The sequence below is a fragment of the Protopterus annectens genome, chromosome 13.part0, assembly GCF_019279795.1.
Source record: "Protopterus annectens isolate FY-2018-M chromosome 13.part0, PAN1.0, whole genome shotgun sequence".
Lineage (NCBI taxonomy): Eukaryota > Metazoa > Chordata > Ceratodontiformes > Protopteridae > Protopterus > Protopterus annectens.
Genome location: NC_056747.1, coordinates 1,142,814,313 through 1,142,839,186, shown reverse-complemented (window position 1 = coordinate 1,142,839,186; position 24,874 = coordinate 1,142,814,313). Strand labels below are relative to the sequence as shown.

Here is a 24,874-nt window from a genome sequence, read left to right as displayed (position 1 = left end):
ACGTAGAGTAATGACAGCTATTGTAAAGGTAGAAGTTAATTATTGTGAAGGTGAATAGATATGGGAGGAATTATGAGACTGGGACTTAGTAGTGGAGAGGGATCTTTACATGATGTGATTAGGGATTGTTCTAAACTGAAAATGGAAACTTTTGTAACTGGAATGTTGCTTCCCAGGGTGAGTATTATAGGGAAATAATGGACCTTCCTAAAATTGGGAAGCCTAATGCAGCTTTACAATGGTCTGTTATTTCCCTATAATGACCATTTTAAGGTGTCACTGCTGGCCAAATTTATAAGCAGTTTTTTATACACACAAACACACACACACACACACACACACACACACACACACATATATATATATATATATATATATATATATATATATATATATATATACACATACACACACAAACACATACAGTAACCATTTGAAATGTCTGGACCGCTAGAGCAAGTCTCAAAACATGGAGAATGAATGGTTAAAAGAATGATATATGTAAATTCAGGGGGATGTGTGGGATTTCCTTCCTGGGAAAAGAAGTTTAAAGGAGAAAAACAATCTCAAGATTCGCTCTTCCCGTGGATTTTCAATCTTTTTTTTCAGCAGAGTGCTGACATTTCAATAGGGTGCCTATATATATATATATATATATATATATATATATATAGATAGATAGATATATATACCAACTCTATAAAGGGACAGATTAATTTAGCTATTTACACTAATAATAGCTCTACTATCCTTTACTGACTCTATAAACAAAAATCGTAACAACAATACTTTCTCTTCTGCTCTATTTATTGACCTTTCAAAGGCCTTCGACATGGTGAACCACAACTTACTCACTTGAAATCCTAAAAGCCCAATCACTTGACTCACAATCTCTACTATGGTTTAAATCCTATCTTGAAAACAGATAGCAGGCAGTCCTTTGGAATAATACCCTTTCTTCTTCCCTCCCTGTGAACATCGGAGTACCTCAAGGCTCCATTTTAGGTCCTCTTCTCTTTTCATTATTTATTAACAATCTACATACCAAAATTCCTCAAGCCACTTGCATTCAATATGCTGATGACTCAACATTAATTTGCTCTGCCAAGTCCATAAACTCTCTCCAATTCCAGACCCAAACAGTATTAAACAGTGTTGAAAATTGGTTCATGTAACACTGCCTCCTTCTGAACCCTAAAAAAACAAAACTGCTACTCTTTGCTCCTACTCTTAAGTCACCTCTACCAAATTTCATAATAACCTCTAACAATGGCACAAATATAGTCCCTGACACCACAACCCGTTTACTGGGTGTTACAATTGACAACACCCTTAGCTTTGATGACCATATTAACTCAACAATAAAAACTGTCAACAAAAAACTAGGCTCCCTCAACAGACTCAAACCCTTCCTTAACCCCCCAGCAAGAATTACTATTGCTCAGACCCACCTATCTTCTACCCTGTTCTATGCTTCTGCAATTTATACTAATCTGTCTAGAAATAACATTACTAAACTTTCCACCTGTTATAATAATATAGCTAGATTTGCTACCCATTCCCCCTATAGAATACACCACTGTCACTACCTCAAACAACTGGGATGGCTACAACTGGATAACAAATTACTCTATCAGCAACTTGTTATCACCCAAAAAATACTATATCACCCTAATAATACCCCAGTCCTTACTAATCTAATCACCCCCTACAAAAATCTCCCTACACTTCGCTCAGCTAAAAAATTTCTAGTTTCTTCTGTCAAATCTAACAACAAAGCAGGGGACTCACTCTTCACCAACACGGTGGGAAAAAGCTGGAATCAACTCCCTAGTGAACTTTCCTCTCTTGCTTCCACTCAACTATATAAAAAGCATCTTAAAGAATATCTAAAGAACCGTTGGCTTTGTCCCTGCTCCAACCCTAATTGATTAGACCCAATATACAAGAATTACACCAGAACCAGGTTCCTATTGTTCTTTCCTTTCTCGCATCTACTCCCACCTGATAAGAATTAATTTTAACCAGCATCTGATAACTCACTGCTGTCTCCCTTATATAACCCTCTCTGACCTCTAAACCTCTTCTCTTTTCCACTGCTTTAACAAAAAAAAAAAAAAAACACGATGTTATATTTTTTGGAATTCTTTTTTTATAAGTATCTCATCCTCAAATTAATCAATGTGTTTTTAAATAGATGTAATTTTTTACCGCACATTGTAAACTTGTCTCTGCTACTGGTTGGAGCTTTTCTCCCTGGGCCTCTACTGAAAATGGACATATATCCAGTTAGACTAGCCCAGTCAACAAATGTAAATAAAATAAATATTTTACACTAATATTACATTCATCTGAATTACAAACTGTTGTAGATTATTATGTTTGATATAAAGTAAGCAGACAGTGTAGTTGATTAAAGTACTTTTTCCACGTATGCCTATTGGTGAAAATATGTATAGAAGGTAGGTGATTAATACAACCCTATTACAAATGTTTATATACAACATGAGTATCAGTGGTTGAAAACAGGCAAGTCAAGTGAGGTAATTTTGGGAAAGGGCAGGTCATGGGCCTACATAACAGTTCCTCTATGCAACACTTTATTGTTATGTTCCTTGCCTGGTTTCAGAACATTATAGCAACAAATGTTATTTTCATGGATTACAAACGCTAGGCACAGCCCTGTTGTGCATCTCCTTTTATTATTACAGAGTAAATGAGTGTTTCATGCTGGTTTTGTTATGCATATTTTTCTGATCCATTTGAATTTTAATTATCGGACTTAGCTACTAAAACTTGAGTGGTCCTTGTATACTTAGACACTCGGACCATGTAATCTCACTTCAACTTTAATGAAGTAAAATGCAGTTAAACTGGTCTTTTAACTCATTACCTCAAATGGAGCCCTGGAAGTTTGTACTCTGGCTTCCAATGGTTGCATCCTGAGCCTTTTGTCAGAATCGAGTTTTATCCTCACAGTTCAAGGAAACATCCATATCCCTGGAACTTTAAGTTACTAGAGACTTGTTAATAAAGAGCTGTGCCTAGCGTTTGTAATCCATGAAAATAACTTCTTCGAAACAGTCACCAAGGCCATTGATGAGGGAAAGGCAGTCCATACAGCCTACCTTGACCTTGCAAAAGCTTTCGACACAATACCCCACTCGGGTATTATAGAGAAACTTACCAGCTTAAATGTAAACCCATATGTCACAAGATGGGTTGCAAACTGGCTAAAGGACAGAACCCACAGGGTTAGAGTTGCTGGAGCCATGTCAGACTCCAAGCCGGTTACAAGTGGAGCCCCACAGGGCTCAGTCCTTGGCCCTCTATTGTTTGGCATCTACTTCTCAGAAGTACAGGCAAACATAGGAGGACTATGGCTGACAAAGTTTGCGGATGACTGCAAACTGGGTGCCATAGTGGATAGTACATCGGACACAGATATCCTTCAGAGGGGTCTCACGGAAACTGATAACTGGTGCCAGAGCCATGGCCTGAAGTTAAATGCCAAAAAATGTATAGTCATACCCTTCAGGAAAAACAAGGTAACCCCAAGCTACCATATAGGTGGCAATCCCTTAAGCACAGAAGAGGTTATCAGGGACCTGGGGACCCAGGTTGACAGTGGCCTTTCTTTTGACACTCACATTGCTAAAGTGGTTAGAAAGACCTTCTACATTGCCCACCTGATCATGAAGGGATTCACATCCAGATCAAGTGAGGTCATTGTTCCCCTGTACTCTTCACTTATCAGACCAATGATCGAGTACAATGCCCCATTCGGGATGTATCTCACCCGACACCTGCAGCAATTGGAGAGACCCCAAAAGTTCCTCACCAAAAGGATAAAGGGACTCCAAAACCTGTCATATGCTGCCAGACTGAAGAAACTCCAACTCTATTCAGTTGCATACCGTCTACTCAGAGGTGACCTGTGTCTGACATACAAGGCCATGACCAACCCGGAATTAATGGACATGCTCCACCTCAAAAAATCCAAATCCACCAAAACCACTAGAGCAAGAGACTTAAACCTTAGCACGGATATAAATAGGACATGCTGGAGGGATAGATTTATCACCCAGAGACTCCCCATGCTGTGGAATAAAATCCCGGTCCATGTGAGGCAGAGCACCTCGCTGGCTCTGTTCAAGAGAAATCTTTACCGGTGGATGGGAGATCGTAGGTTTAGCCCGGGAATCATCTCTGTGTCACTACTGGACAGAGGCACAACAAACTAATGGGCACAGTATTTCTAACATAAGGGGCAGCGTAAGCCACATAACTTTGGGCTAGACTTATAAATGCCCTAGGGCAGTTAGCCTAGTATAAACCTATGAACCTATGAACCTATAAAAGGCAAAATGTTTAACAATATTTTTTTGTAATGTTTTGTGATCAACTTGCAAAGTCACAGTTAACACTCAAAGTACACATACAAGCAACATTTTGGTCTTCCAGCTGTCAGCTTTCATGTGAAGCCTAGCAGTTCTGCCTGTATTGCATAGTGGTTCTGATATTTAGTGAAATGTGAAAATTACATCAATACTGAATATCATTTTGGCATGTAACATGGTTTGCATATTATTAATTTGAATATGATCAAGCAATATCAGATGCCTAGAGTTCTAACTAGGATGATCCCAGAGAATGACCTGGAGGTATTGGTGTCTAAAGTTTGTTCTATTTTGTTTCTGACTTTTGTTTGTTTTTGTTCATACTTATGTCCAGTAGTCAGAACACATAAATATTACCAAAACATAGAACTGACCAATAAGCTTTTAAATTTCTTTTTCTGTTACAATTTAAGTTACACCACTCCATCTCTGCAGTTAATCTCTTAGATATCATAAAAGCATGCCATGTATGTATGATACTAGTTATATTTGATATCTGTGTTTCATGACTAAAGCTTCCTTTTTAACCAATTTTCTAGCCGTAAAAATCAAAAAACCAATACAAACCAAGTTCCGAATGCCTATTTTGAACTGGGTAGCCCTAAAGCCAAACCAGATCAATGGAACTGTCTTCACCGAGCTCAATGATGACAAGGTCTTGGGGGTAAGTGAATTATGACATGAAAACTGTGTAGCACCTCTAAAGTTATCACTTTTCACACCTGATTGGTTGTGCTTCCTCAGTTCAAAGAGTGCAATGGCTGAAGAATTCCTGTTTTGAATGGTAATTTCAGAGGCAGACACAGGCTTCTTTCTTTCTCTGGTGTGTATGTTTGTGTTTGTGTGTGTGTGTGTGTGTGTGTGTGTATGTGTGTGTGTGTATGTGTGTGTGTGTGTGTGTGTGTGTGTGTGTGTGTGTGTGTGTGTGTGTGTGTGTGTGTGTGTGTGTGTGTGTGTGTGTGTGTGTGTGTGTGTATCTACTGGTACAAATTATATATATATATATATATATATATATATATACAGAGAGAGAGAGAGAGAGAGACAGAAAATCCATTCTCTAAGGCATTTATCCTTGTGAGGGTAATGGTAGTCGCAAGCTGAATAAGACAGACCAGAATTCCCTATTACTCTACCAGTCTCCAACTCATCCTGGGGTGGCCCAGGTATTTCCACAATAACTGAGAAAGATAAAATCTCTTATAAGTTCTTAGGAGATTACTAGGCTAATGGCTCAAGAGTGCCTACAACCCTAGCCATTATTACCCCAAATTTTACCCAATTTTCAATCCCTAAGGGCTACAGGGTGGCTTAGGTTTGTGCCTGTGCCTTTGAGTATTTTACAGACTGCCCTTGTCCATAAAAGACTGAATTTATGATCCCCCGTCCACTGATTCAAACTGCTTTTTTAAGAGGGAAAGGGAAGGGCTCTGCTTTACGTGAATAGGAAGCCTGTTCCAGCGAAGTAGTAATACCTGAGACACATATCTGTCTGTCCAGCATGTTTTGTTCGTGTCACCAGACAGGTTTAGATCCTTAAACCACATGTTCTTGTGAAGGTTTAGATCCTTAGACTGGGTGACACTTGTGCATTTTGTCTTGCAAATATGTAACAGTTCCATCAGGGCTGGATTCGGGAGTGCTGTGTAGATTAAGCACAGATCACCCCTTAATAGTCGGTAGGAGACAGAGTAAATGGATTGGGCTTTTAGTTAATCTGCATAGGACATGTTATTTACAACCTGTATTATTATTTTTTTTTTTTGTAAGGAACCTCTGAGGCCACTCCAGCTGTTGCAAGTGCCTGGTAAAGTACATGCCAAAAGGTGCATTGTACTCAATTACTGGTTTGATGAGGGCCGAGTACAGTGGGACTATAACTTCCTTGGAGCTGTATACCATACCTTTACTTATGAGTTGTGCCACATAGAAGGACTTCCTCACCACTGTGGACATATTGTGGTCAAAGTTCAGTCTACTATCTATCTATCTATCTTTGTACCTAGATCACTCACCTCTGAGTCCCCTCTTAGGGGTGTGCTGTTAATGTTGTAATTTGCAAGGATATTTTACTTCCCAAAGCATATGATTTTTTTTGCATTTAGCTTTAGGCCATGGCTCTGGCAGCAATCATTTGTCTGAGTCAGACCCTTCTGAAGAGTATTTACATTATTGGGGGATTTACTGATTACCCCAACTTGCAGTTGTTAACAAACTTAGACAAAGGCAAAGACAGTGTTCAGACTGCCCTAGGTTTACCCTGCAGCCTCCACTTAGTGTCACTGTATAGTTTGCCAGAACATCTTTGATGTCATCTGAATCTCAGTTTCCATGGCCTTGCCAAGCTCCCCTTATACCTGGGCCCTCACTTAAGTGACTAAATTAACTGCTTCTCTATTTGTCCGAGAGCATTAATGGTCATATCTGGAGATCCCCCCATTAGCACCACATCAAAGGCTTCCTTCTTTAACCTGGCTGCTTCTGTCACGGTTACTGACCAGATGCAGATCCTAGGGTTACCACCATGACAGACACAGATCATCTTTCTTATTTATCTCTTTGTCACTGCCTCATTTACCAATGTCATGAGCAAGGTCTATTCATACAACATGTCTCTGAACTCCTCTAGGATAAGGAAGAAGAAGGTCTTATGGAGGTAGGAAGTGAAATTTTCCTGCAGAAAAGCTTTTGTTAGGTATTATCAGGGCATCCAGACTACACATTTGGGTTTCCCAGGTCTGTTCTGGTATGACTGTCCTCTCCATATGACACAACTCACCCCTAAGCAGTAATTAAATGACAGCTAAACAACTCTCTTGACCTAAATGTGCACAACATGTGGTTTTGTGTGTAATGGTACAACTATAAAGGTACTATGGTACCATGTACACTTATGAACAGCATTATGATCAAACATGGTGTTTGTTATAAACAACCCAAGACTAGCACAGAAGTTCAAAAACAATTTATTACTTGGATTTAATTCAGGTGAGTCATGCTTCCCAGTATTACCCCACCAGGTATCTCTGTCATTCCCTACATAAGGACAAAAGTCTTGTAGTGGAACTACAGAGCCAGAGGGTGGTAGCCTATTGAGCAACACACACACACACACACACACACACACACACACACACACACACACACACACACACACACACACACACACACATTGTATCCAAGAAGGCCAAACACTGTGAATCGCCCAGGTGCATCTCATAGTCAAAAGTCGGGGTTTCTCTTTCTGCAGCTTGCAGTCACACTAAGATGACCCTCTCATTAACTGGTAGACACCATCTATTCAGCACACAGCCAGGAGCTGGTCAGTATATCCATACCTGCTTGAGGGTCTCCTGAAGGGTAGCCCCAGAGTAAGACAGAAACTACCTCAAGAAGTCTGGTGCAAGTACCAACTCTATGTGTAAAGCTAACTGCATCTTGCTGACACTTTTCAACCTCCTACAGAAGCTCTTGCTGCTTCCCCACCAGTGAATTGACCTTCCATTCCCAGACTTCATTGTCAGGATTTACTCTATCTTAATCTGTCCCACTCCTGCCTGTCACATGGCTGAAATTGCACTTAACTCCCATCTTTCATCTTTTGCATGGTGAAGCCACACAGCCTCACCTTTACTGGGCTGTGCCCAAGTGAGTCAAATGGTTGCCAGGTGCTCAGCAGCAAACACAACCTAGGCCTGGTTCAAGGGGTAGGTCCCAGTATCCTTGCTCCCGGTAAGGCTCCTGGATTCCTTAAATGAACCTTAGCCCAGGAAATCAATATTTTGGGATTGGTGATTGTCTGGGCCATCCTCTTAGACCAATTTAACAATGGTAACACAACCAGTAGCACAAAGCTCCTGACAGCATAATTCTAAGGGCCACAAAAGCATACAAGTATTTCCACCATGACACGGTCATAATCTCAAGAGGATAATTTACATTCAATACCATCTGCATGGATGGTACAAGCACACATATGAGAGGTGCAGGGGGGCTTGCCCTCCTGCAAAAACGATGGTTTTGTTTAATGGTTTGGTTTTTTTTGTATACTTTGTGTATTGATGTTTTATGGTTTGCCAATTTGCTGTCGACAATTTATGTGTCAATGATTATGTATCCATATGTACGTGTATATATATAGGTTCATAGGTTCATAGGTTCATACTAGGCTATCTGCCCGAGGGCATTTACAAGCCTAGCCCATCGTTTTGTGGCTTAGGCCACCCCTTTAGTATGGGGAACTATACCCATTATTTTTCTGTGCCTCTGTCGAGCAGTGACACTGAGGTAATCCCTGGGGTATATCTGCGATCTCCCATCCATTGGTCAAGATTTCTCTTGAACAAGGCCAGCGAGGTGCTCTGCCTCACATGTACCGGGATTTTGTTCCACAGCATAGGGAGTCTTTGGGTGATGAATCTATCCCTCCAGCACGTCCTATTAATAGCCGTGTCAAGGTTTAAGTCTCCGCCCTTGTGGCTCTGATGGATCTAGATTTTTGAGGTGAAGCATATTCATCAAATCTGGGTTTGACATGGCCTTGTATGTTAGGCAAAGGTCACCTCTGAGCAAGCGGTGGCGACTGAATAGAGCTGGAGTTCTTTCAGTCGGGCAGCATAGGACAGATTTTGAGACCCTTTATCCTTTTGGTGAGGAACTTTGTGGCCTCTCCAGCTGCTGCAAGTGTCGGGTCAGATACATTCCGAATGGGGCATTGTACTCAATCATTGGTCTGATGAGTGATGAGTAAAGGGAGACTATGACCTCCCTTGATCTAGATGAGAATCCCTTCATGATAAGGTGGGCAATGTAGAAGGTCTTCCTAACTACTTTAGCTACATGGGTGTCGAATGACAGACTACTATCAACCTGGGTCCCCAGGTCCCTGATAACTTCTTCTGTGCTCAGTGGATTGCCACCTATTTGGTAGCTAGGGTAACCTTGTTTTTCCCGAAGGGTATGACTATGCATTTTTGGCATTTAACTTTAGGCCGTGGCTCTGGCACCAGTTATCCGTTTCTGTGAGACCCTTCTGAAGGATATCTGTGTCAGATGTGTTTTCTACTATGGCGCCCAGTTTGCAGTCATCTGCAAACTTTGTCAGCCATAACCCTCCTGTGTTTGCTTGTACGGAAAAGTAGATGCCAAACAAGAGTGGGCCCAGGACTGAGCCCTGTGGGACACCACTTGTGACAGGCTTTGAGTCTGACATGGCGCCAGCAGCTCTGACCCTGTGGGTTCTGTCACTCAGCCAGTTTGCAACCCATCTTGTGATGTATGGGTTGACATTTAAGCTGATGAGTTTTTCAATGATACCCGAATGGGGTATTGTATCGAAGGCCTTAGCCAGATCGAGGTAGGCTGTATGGACTGCCTTTCCCTCATCAATGGCTTTGGTGACTGTTTCAAAAAGTCAACCAAGTTTAAAAGGCATGATCTGCCTTTGACAAAGCCAAACTGGGTTGGATCCAAAGTCTGCAAATTCCCTATGTCTTTATTTATGAGGTCCATTATGATCCTCTCCATGGCTTTGCAGATAAGGCTTGTCAAGCTAATGGGCGGTAATTTCCAGGGTCGGTGGAGGCACCGCCTTTGTGAAGTGGTACCACAGTTGCAGTGCGCCACTCCTGGGTGCGTATCCAGAGGTAAGACTTTGATTAAACAGCTGTCCTAGCTGTGGGTTTAATTCCTCATTGAGTTCATGGAGCACACAGCCGGGGACACCATCAGGTCCCATGGATGCTGTGTTTTTGCTTTGGAGAGAGCAGTTCTCACTTGGGCGCTGGAGATGTTTGGGGGCTGCAATCGTTTGGTATAGATATCTCTCCTTTTGGGGAGGGGAGAAGTTTGCACTGAACCTGTCAGCCAGTATGTTGGCAATGTCTGTAGGATCAGTAATCTTCACATCATTTTGAACTAGCTCTGAGCATATCTGGGAGTTTCCTCCCAGGTTTCTAACATAGCTAAAGAAGGCCTTATGATTGTCTTTTGAGTCTTTAGCTATTTTTCTCTCGAAATTTGCTTTGGATGATTTTATGAGAGCTCTTAGTTTTTACTTATAGTGATCAAGGGTGTCTTACCTTTTAAGGATTTTGCTCTATCTTGTAGTAGCTTCCTCCTTTTGTTGTAGAGTTTGTTTATGGCTGGGGTCCACCAGACTGGATGCTTGCCTTTGGTACAAAGAGTCTTTGTTTTGCTTGGGATTGCCTTATCCATGCAGTCCTGCAGGTGCTGGTAGAAGGCATTTGTAAGTGATTCAGCGGCTTGAGTACTGTTTTCCGCCGGCTCGGGGGCCTTAAAGGAGACCACACTAGTCTTTAGAAGTGTGAAGTCGGCTTTTGAGAAGTTCTTTACTGTGGTCTTTTTTATTTCAGTATATATATATATAGGATCACTACAGACTACCGAAATTCCACAATCCTGAAATTCTGAATCCTGAGGACCAGAATCTCGAGATTGCAGAATCGCGAACGTAGTAAATAGGGATTGCCGTACAGTGCTGAACGGGAACTTTGCCATTCACTCCACTGTAGTGCGATCTCAGAGTTGGTATATTTAAGTTGCAGGGGGGTGTGGGGGTGCAGGGGGGCTTGCCCCTGCATACACATTAGAATAGTTTGTTGTATATGTTTTAATTTCTTTTTTTTTTTTAAGTTTCCAGATTCGGCAATCTCGAGATTCTGGTCGTCGGGATTCAGAGTCTTGGGACTGTGGAATTTCGGTACTCTGTAGTGATCCCCCTATCTCTCTCTTTCTCTCTCTCTCTCTATATATATATATATATATATATATATGTATATATATATATATATATATATATATATATATATATATATATATATAATATATTTGTGTGTGTGTGTGTGTGAGAGTATGTGTGAGAGACAACCTAATCAATGGGGAAAGATTATTCCAGCCTTCTGAATCTCAGTCCCTACAGAATATTGTTGAATACAACACATATAAAATTGGAGTAACTGAGCATTTAAAATGTAGGAATGCACTTGTTTTGTTGATAATGGCTAAAATGCCACTGATAACAAGAACTTGCTCATGATTTACATTACCTTGTTCAATATATTTGTGCACTAAGTTAGGTTAAATCTACTATGCCATTATAAATAAATCTTCCATTTTTCTCCTTCTGTTTCTGTCTTTGATGTGCTGTTCTTCTGATGCTAATGTTTCAAAATGAAAGGCTATATTAATGATTACTTTAAAGTAATTAAGAAATGATGTCATGCATTTTATTGCAACAATGTGCATCCATTGAATATTTTCAATGACATTCTCTGCAACTTTGGTACATTTGTGATTGCCTTGTGGTTTGCATACAGATATACAGTGGATATAAAAAGTGTACACACCCCTGTTAAAATGCCAGGTTTTGTGATAGAAAAAAATGAGACCACAATAAATCATTTCAAAACTTTTCCCACCTTTAATGTGACCTATAACCTGTACAATTTAATTGAGAAAACAGATCTGTTATAGGAAAAAATATAAAAAATAAAAAACGTATGATAAGCTGGTTGCATAAGTGTGCACACCCTTAAACTAATACTTTGTTGAAGCACCTTTTGATTTAATTACAGAATTCAGTCTTCTTGGGTACACACATGCCATCCATTAAAGAGACTCTGATTAGCCCCAAATAAAGTTCAGCTATCCTAGTAGGATCTTCCTGACATTTACTCAGTTGCCTGCTACAGCAAAAGCCATGGTTCACAGAGAGCTTACAAAGCATTAACGGGATCTCATTGTTGAACGGTATCAGTCAGGAGAAGGGTACAAAAATTTCCACAGCATTGGATGTACTATGAAACACATTAAAGACAGTCATCAAAAAGTGGAGAAAATATGGGGCAATAGTGATGTTGCAAAGAACTGGGCATCCCTCCAAAATTGATGAAAAGACAAGATGAAAACTGGTCAGGGAGGCTGCCAAGAGACCTACAGCAACACTGAAGGAGCTGCAGGAATTTCTGGCAAGTATTGGCTGTGTACTACATGTGACAACAATCTCCTGTATTCTCCATATGTCTGGGCTATGGGATATGGTTGCAAAACAGAAGCCTTTTCTTACACAGAAAAACATTCAGGCCCAACTAAAATTTGCAAAACAATACATCAAGTCTCCCAAAAGCATGTGGGAAAATTTGTTATGGTCTGATGAGACCAAGGTAGAACTTTTTGGCCACAATTTCAAAAGATACGTTTGGTGCAAAAATGACACCGCATCACCAAAAGAACACCATCCCCACCGTTAAGCATGGTGGTGGCAGTATTATGCTTTAGGGTTGCTTTTCTTCAGCTGGAACTGGGGCTTTAGTCAAGATGTAGAGAATTATGAACAGTTCCAAATACCAGTCACTTTTGGCCCAAAACCTTCAGGTGTCTGCTAGAAAGCTGAAGATGAAGAGGAATTTCACCTTTCAACACAACAATGAAGCCAAGCATATATCCAGATCAACAAAAGAATGGCTTCACCAGAAGAAAATTAAAGTTTTGGAATGGCCCAGCCAGAGGCCAGACCTAAATCCATTAGAAAATCTGTAGGGTGACCTGAAGAGAGCTGTGCACAAGAGATACCCTCACAATCCGACAGATTTGGAGAGCTTTTGCAAGGAAGAGTGGGCAAATATTGCCATGTTGATAGACTTCCACCCAAGAAGACTGAATGCTGTAATTAAATCAAAAGGTCCATCAACAAACTATTATTTTAAGGGTGTGCACACTTATGCAACCAGCTTACTGTACTTTTTTTACTTTTATATTTTTTTCTCCTAATAGATTTTTTTGTTTTTCAAATGAATTGTACAGGTTATAGGTCACATTAAAGGTGGGAAAACTTTTGAAATTATTTATTGTGGTCTCAATCTTTTATATCACAAAAACCTGACATTTTAACAGGGGTGTGTAAACTTTTTATATCTACTGTATGCATATCCATATCTGTCTGTCTATATAAAAATACATGTATCTTTGTGTGTTTATATAAATATGTGTGTGTGTGTGTGTGTATTTATATATATATATCTATATATATATATATATATATATATATATATATATATATATATATATATATAAATATATATATATACATATATATATATATATATATATATATATATATATATATATATATATATGGTTTACTATCAAACAGTGGAACGGAGAATCTTTACAAATGTAAACTCGAAACATGGAAGTTCAAATTTCAAAATAAGAAACAAGTAAGAAATACACCGTCCAAGCTTAAAAATCTTGTTTAATAAAATACAAAGCTTTCAAGCAACAGCTCTTTCTCAATGCATAAAACACTTAGATGAGACTCAGTATGTGTGTATATATATATATATATATATATATATATATATATATATATATATATATATCTTACTTGATTGATTGTGCTTTTTGATAGGTAATGTTTTATATATATATATATATATATATATATATATATATATATATATGTGTGTGTATATAGTGAGTCTCACCTAAGTGTTTTATGCATTGAGGAAAGAACTGTTGCTTGAAAGCTTTGTGTTCTATTAAACAAGATTTTTAAGCTTGGACGGTGTCTTTCTTGTTTCTTATTTTGACTTTGGTTGGTGCATGAATACTTTAGATCCACTACGTAATATTTGTGTGATGTTCGAATTTCCATATTGCTGAACATCTTAATGTTCAAAAGGTTGTATCGGTGAATGCACAGTGCATTCACTAATATAAACTCAAAGTGCTGTACAGAGATCTCAATACAGTGCGGTGTGGGAAATTCATCCCTTTCCTCACTCTAGTGCGATCTCAGAGTTGGAATATATAGTTAGCAGGGGGTGTGGGGGTGCAGTGGGGCTTGCTTGGAAAAACATGATGTTAGGTATAGGAGTTTACTTTACCTGAGCTCCTATATGGATATCACGTTATGTGTTTGGGACAATTTGTTCAGCTGATTCGGCATTGTGCAGTGTTGTACATTTTGACTTTCGTTTTTTTTCGGTATTTTAATAGTAAACTATATATATATATATATATATATATATATATATATATATTTAAATGATCGATTACTCACATAATTGCATCACAAAATACTGAAAAATTCCATTGACTGCACAACACATTGAAATAATGTCTAAAATATAAAGAATTGTTTTTACAGCAGCACAAGCCCCCCCATCCCCCCACCCACACACACATACATACTCAGTCTGAAATCACTCAGCAGTTGGGAAAAGGTAAAATTTCCTCAATCACATTGTTTGGCAATCTCACTGCAAATGTCCTTTCATGCACTCACCTACTGGTACATTCAAGCACACATATACATGCGAATTGAGTTTCTAAAGGCCTGTACTATTTAACATTTCAGTATTCTAAAACTGGTTAGATGACCCTGCCAGAATAACAAGCAATCAAACCTGTAAATGAGTCAGCCAGCAGCCCTAAACTTGATGACCTCAGCTGTCTTGCCAGAACATAGGACCTCATAGGTTCATTTATAATTATTAGCCTAATCATCCCAAGGGGCCTTTTTTAAGGCCAGCCATGCTTCACAAATGTATCAGACAAGTTTTGATACCCTAGGGTTATTTTAACGGGTACATTTAGGCTTGGGCATGAGTGGTCTAGGATTTGCAGGCTGTGTCTGTCTGCAAGAGACAGAGGTGCCAGACCAGGGGTAAATTTCAGATTTTCCATCCAGTGGTCCAAGTTATCCTTGAATTAGGTTACTGAGGAACTCTGCTTCATGTGGGGTATTTTCTGAAACACATACCCATCCCTCCAATGTATCCTACTTATGTTGCAGACAAGGTTTAGGTCTCTACATCAGGTAATTTTGATGCTATTTGTTTTGTGGATGTGTAACAGGTCCGTCAGAGAGGGATAAAAGGATGTTTTGTTGGGCAGGTATAGATCACCTCTCAGCAATCTGTAGGAGACTAAGGACAGGGATAGGGGATTTGAGGCAATCTCATAGGACACGTTATTTAGGCCATGCATTCCTTTTCTGGGGGAACCTCTATGGACTTTCCAATTGTTGTATATGTCTGGTTAGGTACATACTAAAGGGGTATTTACTCAATGATCGGTCTGATATGGGACAGGTATGGAGGAACAATGACATCCTTGGACCTGCATGCCATACTCTTGCTTATAAGTTGTACAATATAAATTTCTTTCCTTCATACAATAGACGTATGATGGTCAAAGGCCATGTTACTGCCTACATGTGTTCCCAAATCCCTGACCACTGGGTCTACTCTTAGGGGTGAATTATTAATGTGGTAGTTTCCAGGGGTAGCTGTCTTCCTAAAGGATACTATTATGCACTTTTTGGCATTGAGTTTTAGATCATGGCTCTGACACCAGTTATCAGTCTGTGTTAGTCATTCAAGAAGGGTGGGATTTTACGACTGCACCTTGTTTGGCATCATCTGTTAACTCAGTCAGACAGAGGTCTTTGATGTTGGCCATGACTTTAGAGAAGTAGTTGCCAAAAAAGAACAGCCCCAGCACTGAGGCTTAAGGGGCACCACTAGAGATTGGTCTCTTTGTGGTGGTAGACTCCCCTTTCCTAACTTCTTGGGTTCTATCTGTAAGCCATCTGGCTATCCAGTGGATGACATTTGGGTTTATACATATGTTTGTCTACAATGCTCAAGTGGGATACTGTATCAAAAGCTTTGGCTAGATCAAGATAGGCACTATGCACCATTTTACCCTCATTCATTGCTTTGTTGAACTTCTCAAAGAAGTCATCCAGGTTGAGTAGGCAAGATCTGCCCTTGACAAAACCAAACTGGGTTGGATCCAGTATCTGAAAATGTCCTATGTCGTTGTTAATCATTTGCATGACAATTCCTTACATTACTTTGAATATGTCTAGTCAGACTTACTGTTCTGTAGTTACCTGGGTCTGTAGCTCACCAGCACTTGTGCAGGGGGATAACAGTTGCAGTCCTTCATTCATTTGGCATGAAGCCTCTCTGAAGGCTGTGGTTAAGTAGTGATTCTAGTGGTCCTGATAGGTTGTGTTGCATACTGTTAAGGAGACAGCATGGGATATCATTAGGGAGGAGTTATAGTTGGGGTTATTTCCTGAGGGGTGAATGGGGAGAGAGGAGAAAATTGGATCTAAATATTTTGAATGGTAGATTTTCTGTGTCTTCTGGATCAGTATAGGTGGCACAAATTACAATTAGTTCAGCACATTGTTTTTTATTGCTTTTAAGGTTGCAAACATGGCAGAAGAATGTCTTATGATTATCCTAAATGCAAAGCTATTTTTACCTCAAATATGGCTTTGTTAGACTCGATTAGCCCCCTGTTTAGATTGATGAGGGAGTTTGTACCTTGCAAAGCATTGCACTTCCCAATTTTTGCTATGATTATCTTTCTTTTGTTATACAACCTATTGATGTTGGAATTCCACCAGGGTGGTTTGTTTTTTGAGTTTGCCCAATGCTTATTCTGGAGAGGTACAGCTGCCTCTATGAAGCCCTTTAATGTGATTGTACAGGGTTTCTGTGAACAATTCTGCATAGGCATCAGTGTTCTCAGTGTTTTGGGAGGGGCTTGAAATTTTGCCAGGTTATCACTTAATGTTAGGAAGTTTGCCTTAAAATAATTCTTAAACATTCTGGGGTTAGCTGGGGTCCAGGGTTTTATTTTTATTTCAAAGCAGATAGCTTCATGGTCATACTTGACCAGTGAAGACATTACATTGGAGGGAGGGCACTGTTCTCTGATGTTTGTGAAGTCCAGGTCAGTGATGTTAGCGCCTGAAGTGGGCATGCAAAACAGCTGATTCAGAATGTTTACAAAGTCCAGGAATGTCTAGGCCTGCATGTTTGGGGACATGTATGATTCTCAGTTTACAGTGGAGTAGTTAAAGTCGTCAGTGAATATAGTGTTGGGTTTAATGGGGACTGTTTCCAATATATTTAAGTATGTCTTATTGGTTTCCTGGGGTCATAGAAGGGACCTAAAGCTTGCAAGGATATGGTATGGGACTTTTCCTGTTTTAATCTGGACATGGAGAAGCTCAAGAACATCATACTGTTTGGACAGCCTTGAAGTATGTCTGTTTTTCATGCAAATTGAGACACCTGCACCTTCTGTCCCTTTCTCTGCAGTAGCTAGTTTAAATGTGTAGAAGGTGTTATAGCCCAGCACTGCAAGGGTGCTCTTCACAGATTTAAACCATGTCTCAGTAAGTGCAGAGACGTCTTCATTCTCCAGGGCTTGCAGGGAGTGGAGTTTCTTTTTTAAACTCCTGGCATTGAGTAGTAACAACTTTTGATTTTCTTGGATTGGTTTTGCTATGTTGGAAGGCTTATCAGGTTAGCAGTGCCTAAAAAAGCCACTATGCGGATGGAGAAGGTTTTAGCCAATACTGAGAAAGGAAGAAGGGACAGGTGCAAACCATCTCTGGCAACGCTGCATGGTCTGTCAATTATATCCTCCCAGGCTGACAAATATTGTATCTCTTTGAATGACATCAAAAGCAAAACCAATTATTAAAGTAATTTATTTTCTGTTCACATTGTGGCATCATGCTTTGAGAAGCTAGAATGCTGCTCAGTGCTAGGCTAATACCAGCCTGGAACACATAGTCTGAGAGCTATAGTGTGTGTGTGTGTGTGTGTGTGTGTGTGTGTGTGTGTGTGTGTGTGTGTGTGTGTGTGTGTGTGTGTGTGTGTGTGTGTGTGTGTGTGTCTCTTCATGAAGTCCAAGGAGGTACGTTTCAGGTTAGTTAACCCACAGTGACTATGACTGAGGCATGCTGGTACTTGTGGTTTAAAGACATGAGTGCACGAATGATGCAGTTGATCCTGGCCCCTGATAAGCAATTGACAGTGACTTTCTCCTTACACAGCCTGGTGAGTGAGACATCTGTGCATCTCATGAAGGAGTGTCCTATAACAAAAATAGTATATTATGTAGTGGTTTGCGTTATTGAGACACCATAAGATGTGGCTGTGTTTGTCTCTGTGACTGCTGTTCTGGTAGAGTGCTTGATTTTTGAGGGTACATATTATAAGTGCAATGACTGGGAGCCCTTCAGGGTTTGAAAGATTACATTAAAGAGCCTCTGCATAAGTGGGTGTGTGTGTTTGGTCCATACTGTGTGATGGGTGTAGTGTGTATGTTTTTCACATGTTTTGGTATAAGTACCTGTATATGGGTGCTTTTCCTCCAGTGACATTGTACATCTCTCACATACTGTGTTACTTACTTTGTTTAAGAATTAGTTGGTTGTCACTGAACAAGAGGTAATTGCTACATTGCCTCAGAATCCCCATAGCCACCGAAATGACTGCAGAGATTGTAGGAAGGTGCACATCCATGGTTACAAATCCTTATGTGATCTACAAGCAAACAGTACAAGAGGCATTCACATCTGGCTAGGTTCAGTGTTGTAAGAGTATAGACTGCAATCAAGATTATCGAATAAGAAATGTTGTTCCTTCCCTCACCAGAATCAAAAAGTAGCACTAGTCTCAAGCTTCTTCCTGAGAAGTAGTATTATCCAAGATGTTTTTGGATTCCATACACTTGCAACCTGCACAAAGGCCCTGAAGAGGTTCTCAACAAAACTGTTACCAAACCACTCAATGAAGTCCAATATGCACTGTCATGCACAAACCAGCAGGAACAAATGTCTCGCTGCTCCCTCTCTCACCGGGAGTAAAGCAGTAGCATTAATCCCAATCTAGCTCCTAAGAAGCTACTTCCAGGCTTTCCAATGCCGGGTAATTCCTAGGAAGGTGAGGAAATAATACCCTCTGCTCTTTCTCTCACCAGAAGCAAAACAGAAGAAATAATCCCAAGCCAATCCCTGAGAAGCAGTTCCTAGGCTCAACAGTGATTGGTAGCCCATTTTCAAATGTTACAGATTTTAAAAGTAAGATAGGAAAAAGGATTAATACTATGACATTTTCAGTGTTTAATAAGTAAGTGGGATGGAATGAAACAGAAGATAACTCAGACTTTGAGTCTAAGGAGAAAGTCTTCGCAGTTGATCGCTCATTGCCCAGTAGAATGATTAGATGAAATGAGGCTGGGGGAGTGCCAAAAGTGACATTTATAGTGGTAGCGGACAGCTTAAAAGCTACCAAGTTTAAATACACAATAGAAATGGGGTGAGTAAGTTGGAAAAATCAACTGCAGTCAGACAGAAGGAGTGGTCACACAACACTTCAGCTAAATAATAATGCAGCTGAACACTTGCAGTTAAGTAAGAAATCCTATTTCCCAGTTCCACCCACTAATTAGCTAGACTGGAATTCCTTTTTAGTCACTGAACGGAAAAGCTGTTATTTTCAAACTCACCCTAGCCAAGAACTATTAACACTCCAAGAAGAAAAAAACTTTTAAGGTAAATCAAAATTTAAAAATAAAACAAAGTGCAGCATGAACAAGCAGTGCCTCGACAAGGTTAGGTTTGAGCTGATTGCGCATCATCCAGTCAAGAATGGGATCCAAATAGTGTTGTGGAGATGAAAATCGGACACATTTTCAGGAGAAAAGGAAAGGTTTAGGGAAATATCATTAGAATAACATTAAGGTGAAATGTCTGTCCCCAGTGTGACCTCCCTTAGTGGCAGCACATGCACTGTGAATAACAAAATCAAACCATGGAGTGCAACAGATGTAAGCAGGTGCAAGTCAGAGAGATCTACTCCAGATACTACATGTTATCAGATGTAAGCAGGTGCAAGTCAGAGAGATCTACTCCAGATACTACATGTTATCAGATGTAAGCAGGTGCAAGTCAGAGAGATCTACTCCAGATACTACATGTTATCAGATGTAAGCAGGTGCAAGTCAGAGAGATCTACTCCAGATACTACATGTTATCAGATGTAAGCAGGTGCAAGTCAGAGAGATCTACTCCAGATGCTACATGTTATCAGATGTAAGCAGGTGCAAGTCAGAGAGATCTACTCCAGATACTACATGTTATCAGATGTAAGCAGGTGCAAGTCAGAGAGATCTACTCCAGATACTACATGTTATCAGATGTAAGCAGGTGCAAGTCAGAGATCTACTCCAGATACTACATGTTATCAGATGTAAGCAGGTGCAAGTCAGAGAGATCTACTCCAGATGCTACATGTTATCAGATGTAAGCAGGTGCAAGTCAGAGAGATCTACTCCAGATGCTACATGTTATCAGATGTAAGCAGGTGCAAGTCAGAGAGATCTACTCCAGATACTACATGTTATCAGATGTAAGCAGGTGCAAGTCAGAGAGATCTACTCCAGATGCTACATGTTATCAGATGTAAGCAGGTGCAAGTCAGAGAGATCTACTCCAGATACTACATGTTATCAGATGTAAGCAGGTGCAAGTCAGAGAGATCTACTCCAGATGCTACATGTTTACATGTACAGCTGGGGAAATGACACACAAACAGTCTAAGATCATACTGGCAAGACCACAGTAACCCCACAAATGTTGACAGAATTGCATGATTCACAGTGTCAAGGGGCATTCACAGTGTCAAAGGGCACAGAATGATCAAGAATGATCAAGATCAAACATTTTCCACCAGCTCCACGGCATAGAGTGCTAAAGCACTGACTGTGTCACATTTCTCCAAGTTTGAACAGAAGCTTAGAGCAGCTGAAAAGCTGTCAGGGTGGATGGCAGTAACTAGCCATTGCTGACCCACCCATTGTAAGAAAAGTGAGGTGACTCTGGCTTATCGCATTGGTAACATTTAGCAGAAGCATTAGGTATTCTACCTTATGGAGCTCAAGCCTAGCGAACCTGCACCATTGTGTGTAAGTCACACAATCAGCCAAGGGGAATTCAGAGTGAGGAAGCACTCTTCCACTAGGAGGGCAGCCCATAGTGGACTTTAGAAGAGCCACTACAGTGTAGAGGGGTGCTGTTTTGGGGGAACTGTATAAACCATCTTGCAGGACCAGCAAGCTGGCCCACTCTGTACTACCCATCTCTCACTGTAGAGCAGATGAATTGATTGGGTTGCCTCCTCTGGGGATGCCCAGCTCTGCTATCACAGAATGAACTGGACAGTTAAGTTCAAGTAGAGGAGCCATAGTATTTGGTCTGGGGGGAATGATAAAAAATATTGAAACTGTCTTTGATTTTTCAATATAATTAGAGTCCCTGGAGAGACAATAGTCTCCAGAGAATGATAATGCTAATGGTGAGTAAAATCCAAGCTCTCTTCTCCTTATGAAATATAAATGAAGTCCCACTCATTTATCATTAGGGCACTGTCCTTCATACTATGGGAAGGAAATCAATCCTAGGAACACTGATTTACTACCCCCCCCCCCCACACACACACACACACACACACACCCACACACACACACACATACTGTCCCAAATGAGTTCAGGGCTTATTACCAAATGATTAGTTGTTGAGATGGCAGAATGACAGTATTCAAATTGACAGATTGCATACAAATATTTTATATTATTCAGCTGTATATTGTATAACTACATGACTGTAGACTACATTTTAACAGTGTACCACTTAAATGGGGAACATTTGTATCCTTTAGCAATAGCCCATGACTGGCTGTGGGCAATGCTGGATTTATCCATGGCTGGTAAGGTTTTACCTTGAGGAAGAATCCTGAGAAATCAAACAAAGCCACCAGTGGGTAGATCCAACAATGCCTGCATATAGACAGGAGTAGATTCTTGGTATTGTAGAAGGAGATTATTCAAGATAAAAAAACATTGCTGCTTTTCTAAATAATGTTATTGTATTAATGAGAAAAAGGGGTTTGATGATGATGATGATGTCATTCTATAAATGAACTGTAATATTTCTCGGCTGCTTCTCCACTAAAGTGATGCCTAAAGCTTGTAGTGCTAATGCAATCAGCATGTGCGTGCTGAAATTTGCTCAGTACATCGTGGTTTATAAAAACAGTAAAAAAGTGCCAGGAAACGTTGAAACTCGGTCCAAGCAGTTTATTCCACAAACTTATAAAATCAAATAAAAGGCAAAAGCAAAAGCAAACGATAACTTGTATTGTGGTTTATGCTTCCCTTTTTTCCCCCTCATGCATGGTTCTTCGGTTTGTCTACTGTTGCAGTTCAAAGGTATATTCAGATAACAACATCATTAGGAGCTATACAGGAGGAAAAAACAATGGCTGGTTGTCATAGGATCATAGGAGATTACTAGGCTAATGGCTCTGGGGCCCTTACAAGCCTAGCCAAGAGTTTATCCCCAGAAAAGAAATCACATTCAGCACCTGTCACTCCTGTCAATGAGTGACACAGGTGGAACCCCTGGGACAAATTTGTGGTTGCCCATCCAGTCATCAGGGTTGCGCTTGAAGAGGGTCAGCGACGTACTTTGCTTGATGTGTATGGGGAGTCTATTCCAGAGACGGGGCTGCCTCTGGGAGACAAATCTGTCTCTCCAGTAGGTTTTGTTAATGTCACATATTAGATTTAGGCCTTTCGATTGGGTACTACACGAGGAGTTAGACTTATGGAGACACAGGTCACCTCTGACTAATCTGTATGATGCAGAGAAGAGTGATAGTGATTTGAGCCTGTCCACATAGGACAGGTGTTGGAGGCCATGGATTCTCTTTGTGAGGTATTTCTGTGGCCTTTCCAGTTGCTGCAGGTGTTTTGAGAGGTACATACCAAATGGGCCGTTGTACTCAATTATTGGCCTAATGAGGGAGGAGTATAGAGAGGTAATAACCTCCTTTTTTCTGGATGCAATCCCTTTACTTATTAGCTGAACCAAGTAAAAGGCTTTTCTGACCACTGCCGCTACATGATGGTCAAATGTGAGATTGTTGTCAACTTGTGTACCCAGGTCTCACCACAGGTTGTGTGCTTAGGGGGTTGCCAGTAATGTGGTAATCAGTAGGGGCCATGTTTTTGCCAAATGGTACGATAATACATTTTTTTGCATTTAGCTTAAGGCCATGACTTTGGACCAGTCATTTATTGCTGTGAGACCCTCTTGAAGTATGTTAACATAATTTGGGGAGTCAATGACAGTGGACACACTGATTGGTTTGTCCTATCAGCTTGCATGTTTTTGAATATTAATGATGTTATGTTGTATAAGTCACTACAGTGCATTCTAAGAGGACTGCTTATAACAGTTTACATTATCTGAATGAACCATTAAACTGAGGGCCCCTTGTATCATGAAAGTATGCAGTTAGTATTAATTATACATAGTGGCACTTGATAAGTTGTGTCATGATGCTTCTTCCTAATTATGTGCGCTATTTAATGTGGTGTGCTTCTTAAAAAGAAAAGTAGTTTTGTAAACTTTTAATTAAGACATGCCGCAGATTTATTTCTTTCACCTCTGATGGCATGACTGGAGGGCTAGCATGTGAATTCATCCATAGAATTTAAATGGATTTGACACTGCAGAACTGCAATTGTACATCTATTAATGTCTCTGTAGATATTCACATGCTAGTTTTCTGGTGATGTCGTGAAGGTTAAAGTAAAACTGAGATTTTCTGGATATTAGGACAATAGATTTGAATTCTGTGGAGGGATTACTAAAACTATCAGCAGGATATAGTTGACCTGAAATGGGTAGATGTTTCACCATGTAGGATGCATCGCATCATGGAAGAAAAAGTAAGTAAAAAAGCTGTAACAGTATTTTTTAAATACTGCAAGTGTACAAGCAGCAATGCAAAAGCATTTTTGCAAGAAAAAGAAAGCAAGGGAGCTGCCACGTGCAACAGCTAGCACCATTTCCGTCACTGGACAGGGTCATTCCCTCAGCATGGACACCTGACCACTGTAAGGTTTAAAGTGCTGCTTTTCCTTAAGTATAAATAACAAAATGCATTTACTACATGTTTGCAGTGATATTCATTGATTCTTAAATGCTTTATTAACATGATTCTGAGCCACTACCTCAGTTTTAATCTTTTTCTGTAACTGATTACTCCTTCCCCCTTTTTACTTACTGCCACTGTGTGACTGTCTGTCCTCTCTCTCTGTCTGTTCAGGATTTGAACATGGATGAGTTTGAAGATCAGTTCAAGACAAAAGCACAAGGCCCTGCAGTAGAGCTCAACACACTCAAAGTAAAGGCCGTACAGAAATCCCCAAGCAAAGTGACACTGATGGAGTCTAACCGGGCAAAGAACCTGGCAATCACACTTCGAAAAGGAGGTCTGAGTGCTGAAGAAATCTTCAAGGCCATTCAAATGTGGGTATCATGAGAGCAATAAATAGTTGTTGATTTTAGAACCTAGGCTAAAAATATGGAGTTACATCCAGAGAAAGAACATTTTGTGCATCCTCCCTTCTATCATACTGCAAGTTAACTTATTGTAGGAGGGTAACAGTAAAGATATTTTAGGTTTGCTTCACTAAGACAGAGGTGAGAATACAAAATAAATTATCAGAAAAGTACATGTACAGTCAATGTTAAACCAGTTTTAACTGCTCATTTTACCTCTGC

The 24,874-nt window shown here is 40.1% G+C and overlaps 1 protein-coding gene across 6 annotated transcripts in view; it reads left to right on the top strand.

Annotated features, from left to right (window-relative positions):
* FMNL1 (formin like 1) overlaps positions 1-24,874 on the top strand; it is a 1,099,995-nt gene that overhangs the window by 943,532 nt on the left and 131,589 nt on the right. For all 6 annotated transcript variants that reach the window (XM_044055136.1, XM_044055138.1, XM_044055134.1 and 3 more), the window contains 2 exons: positions 4,940-5,064; positions 24,417-24,619. In XM_044055136.1, coding sequence (XP_043911071.1) covers positions 4,940-5,064; positions 24,417-24,619 — 328 coding nt within the window. The remainder of the gene's footprint in view (positions 1-4,939; positions 5,065-24,416; positions 24,620-24,874) is intronic.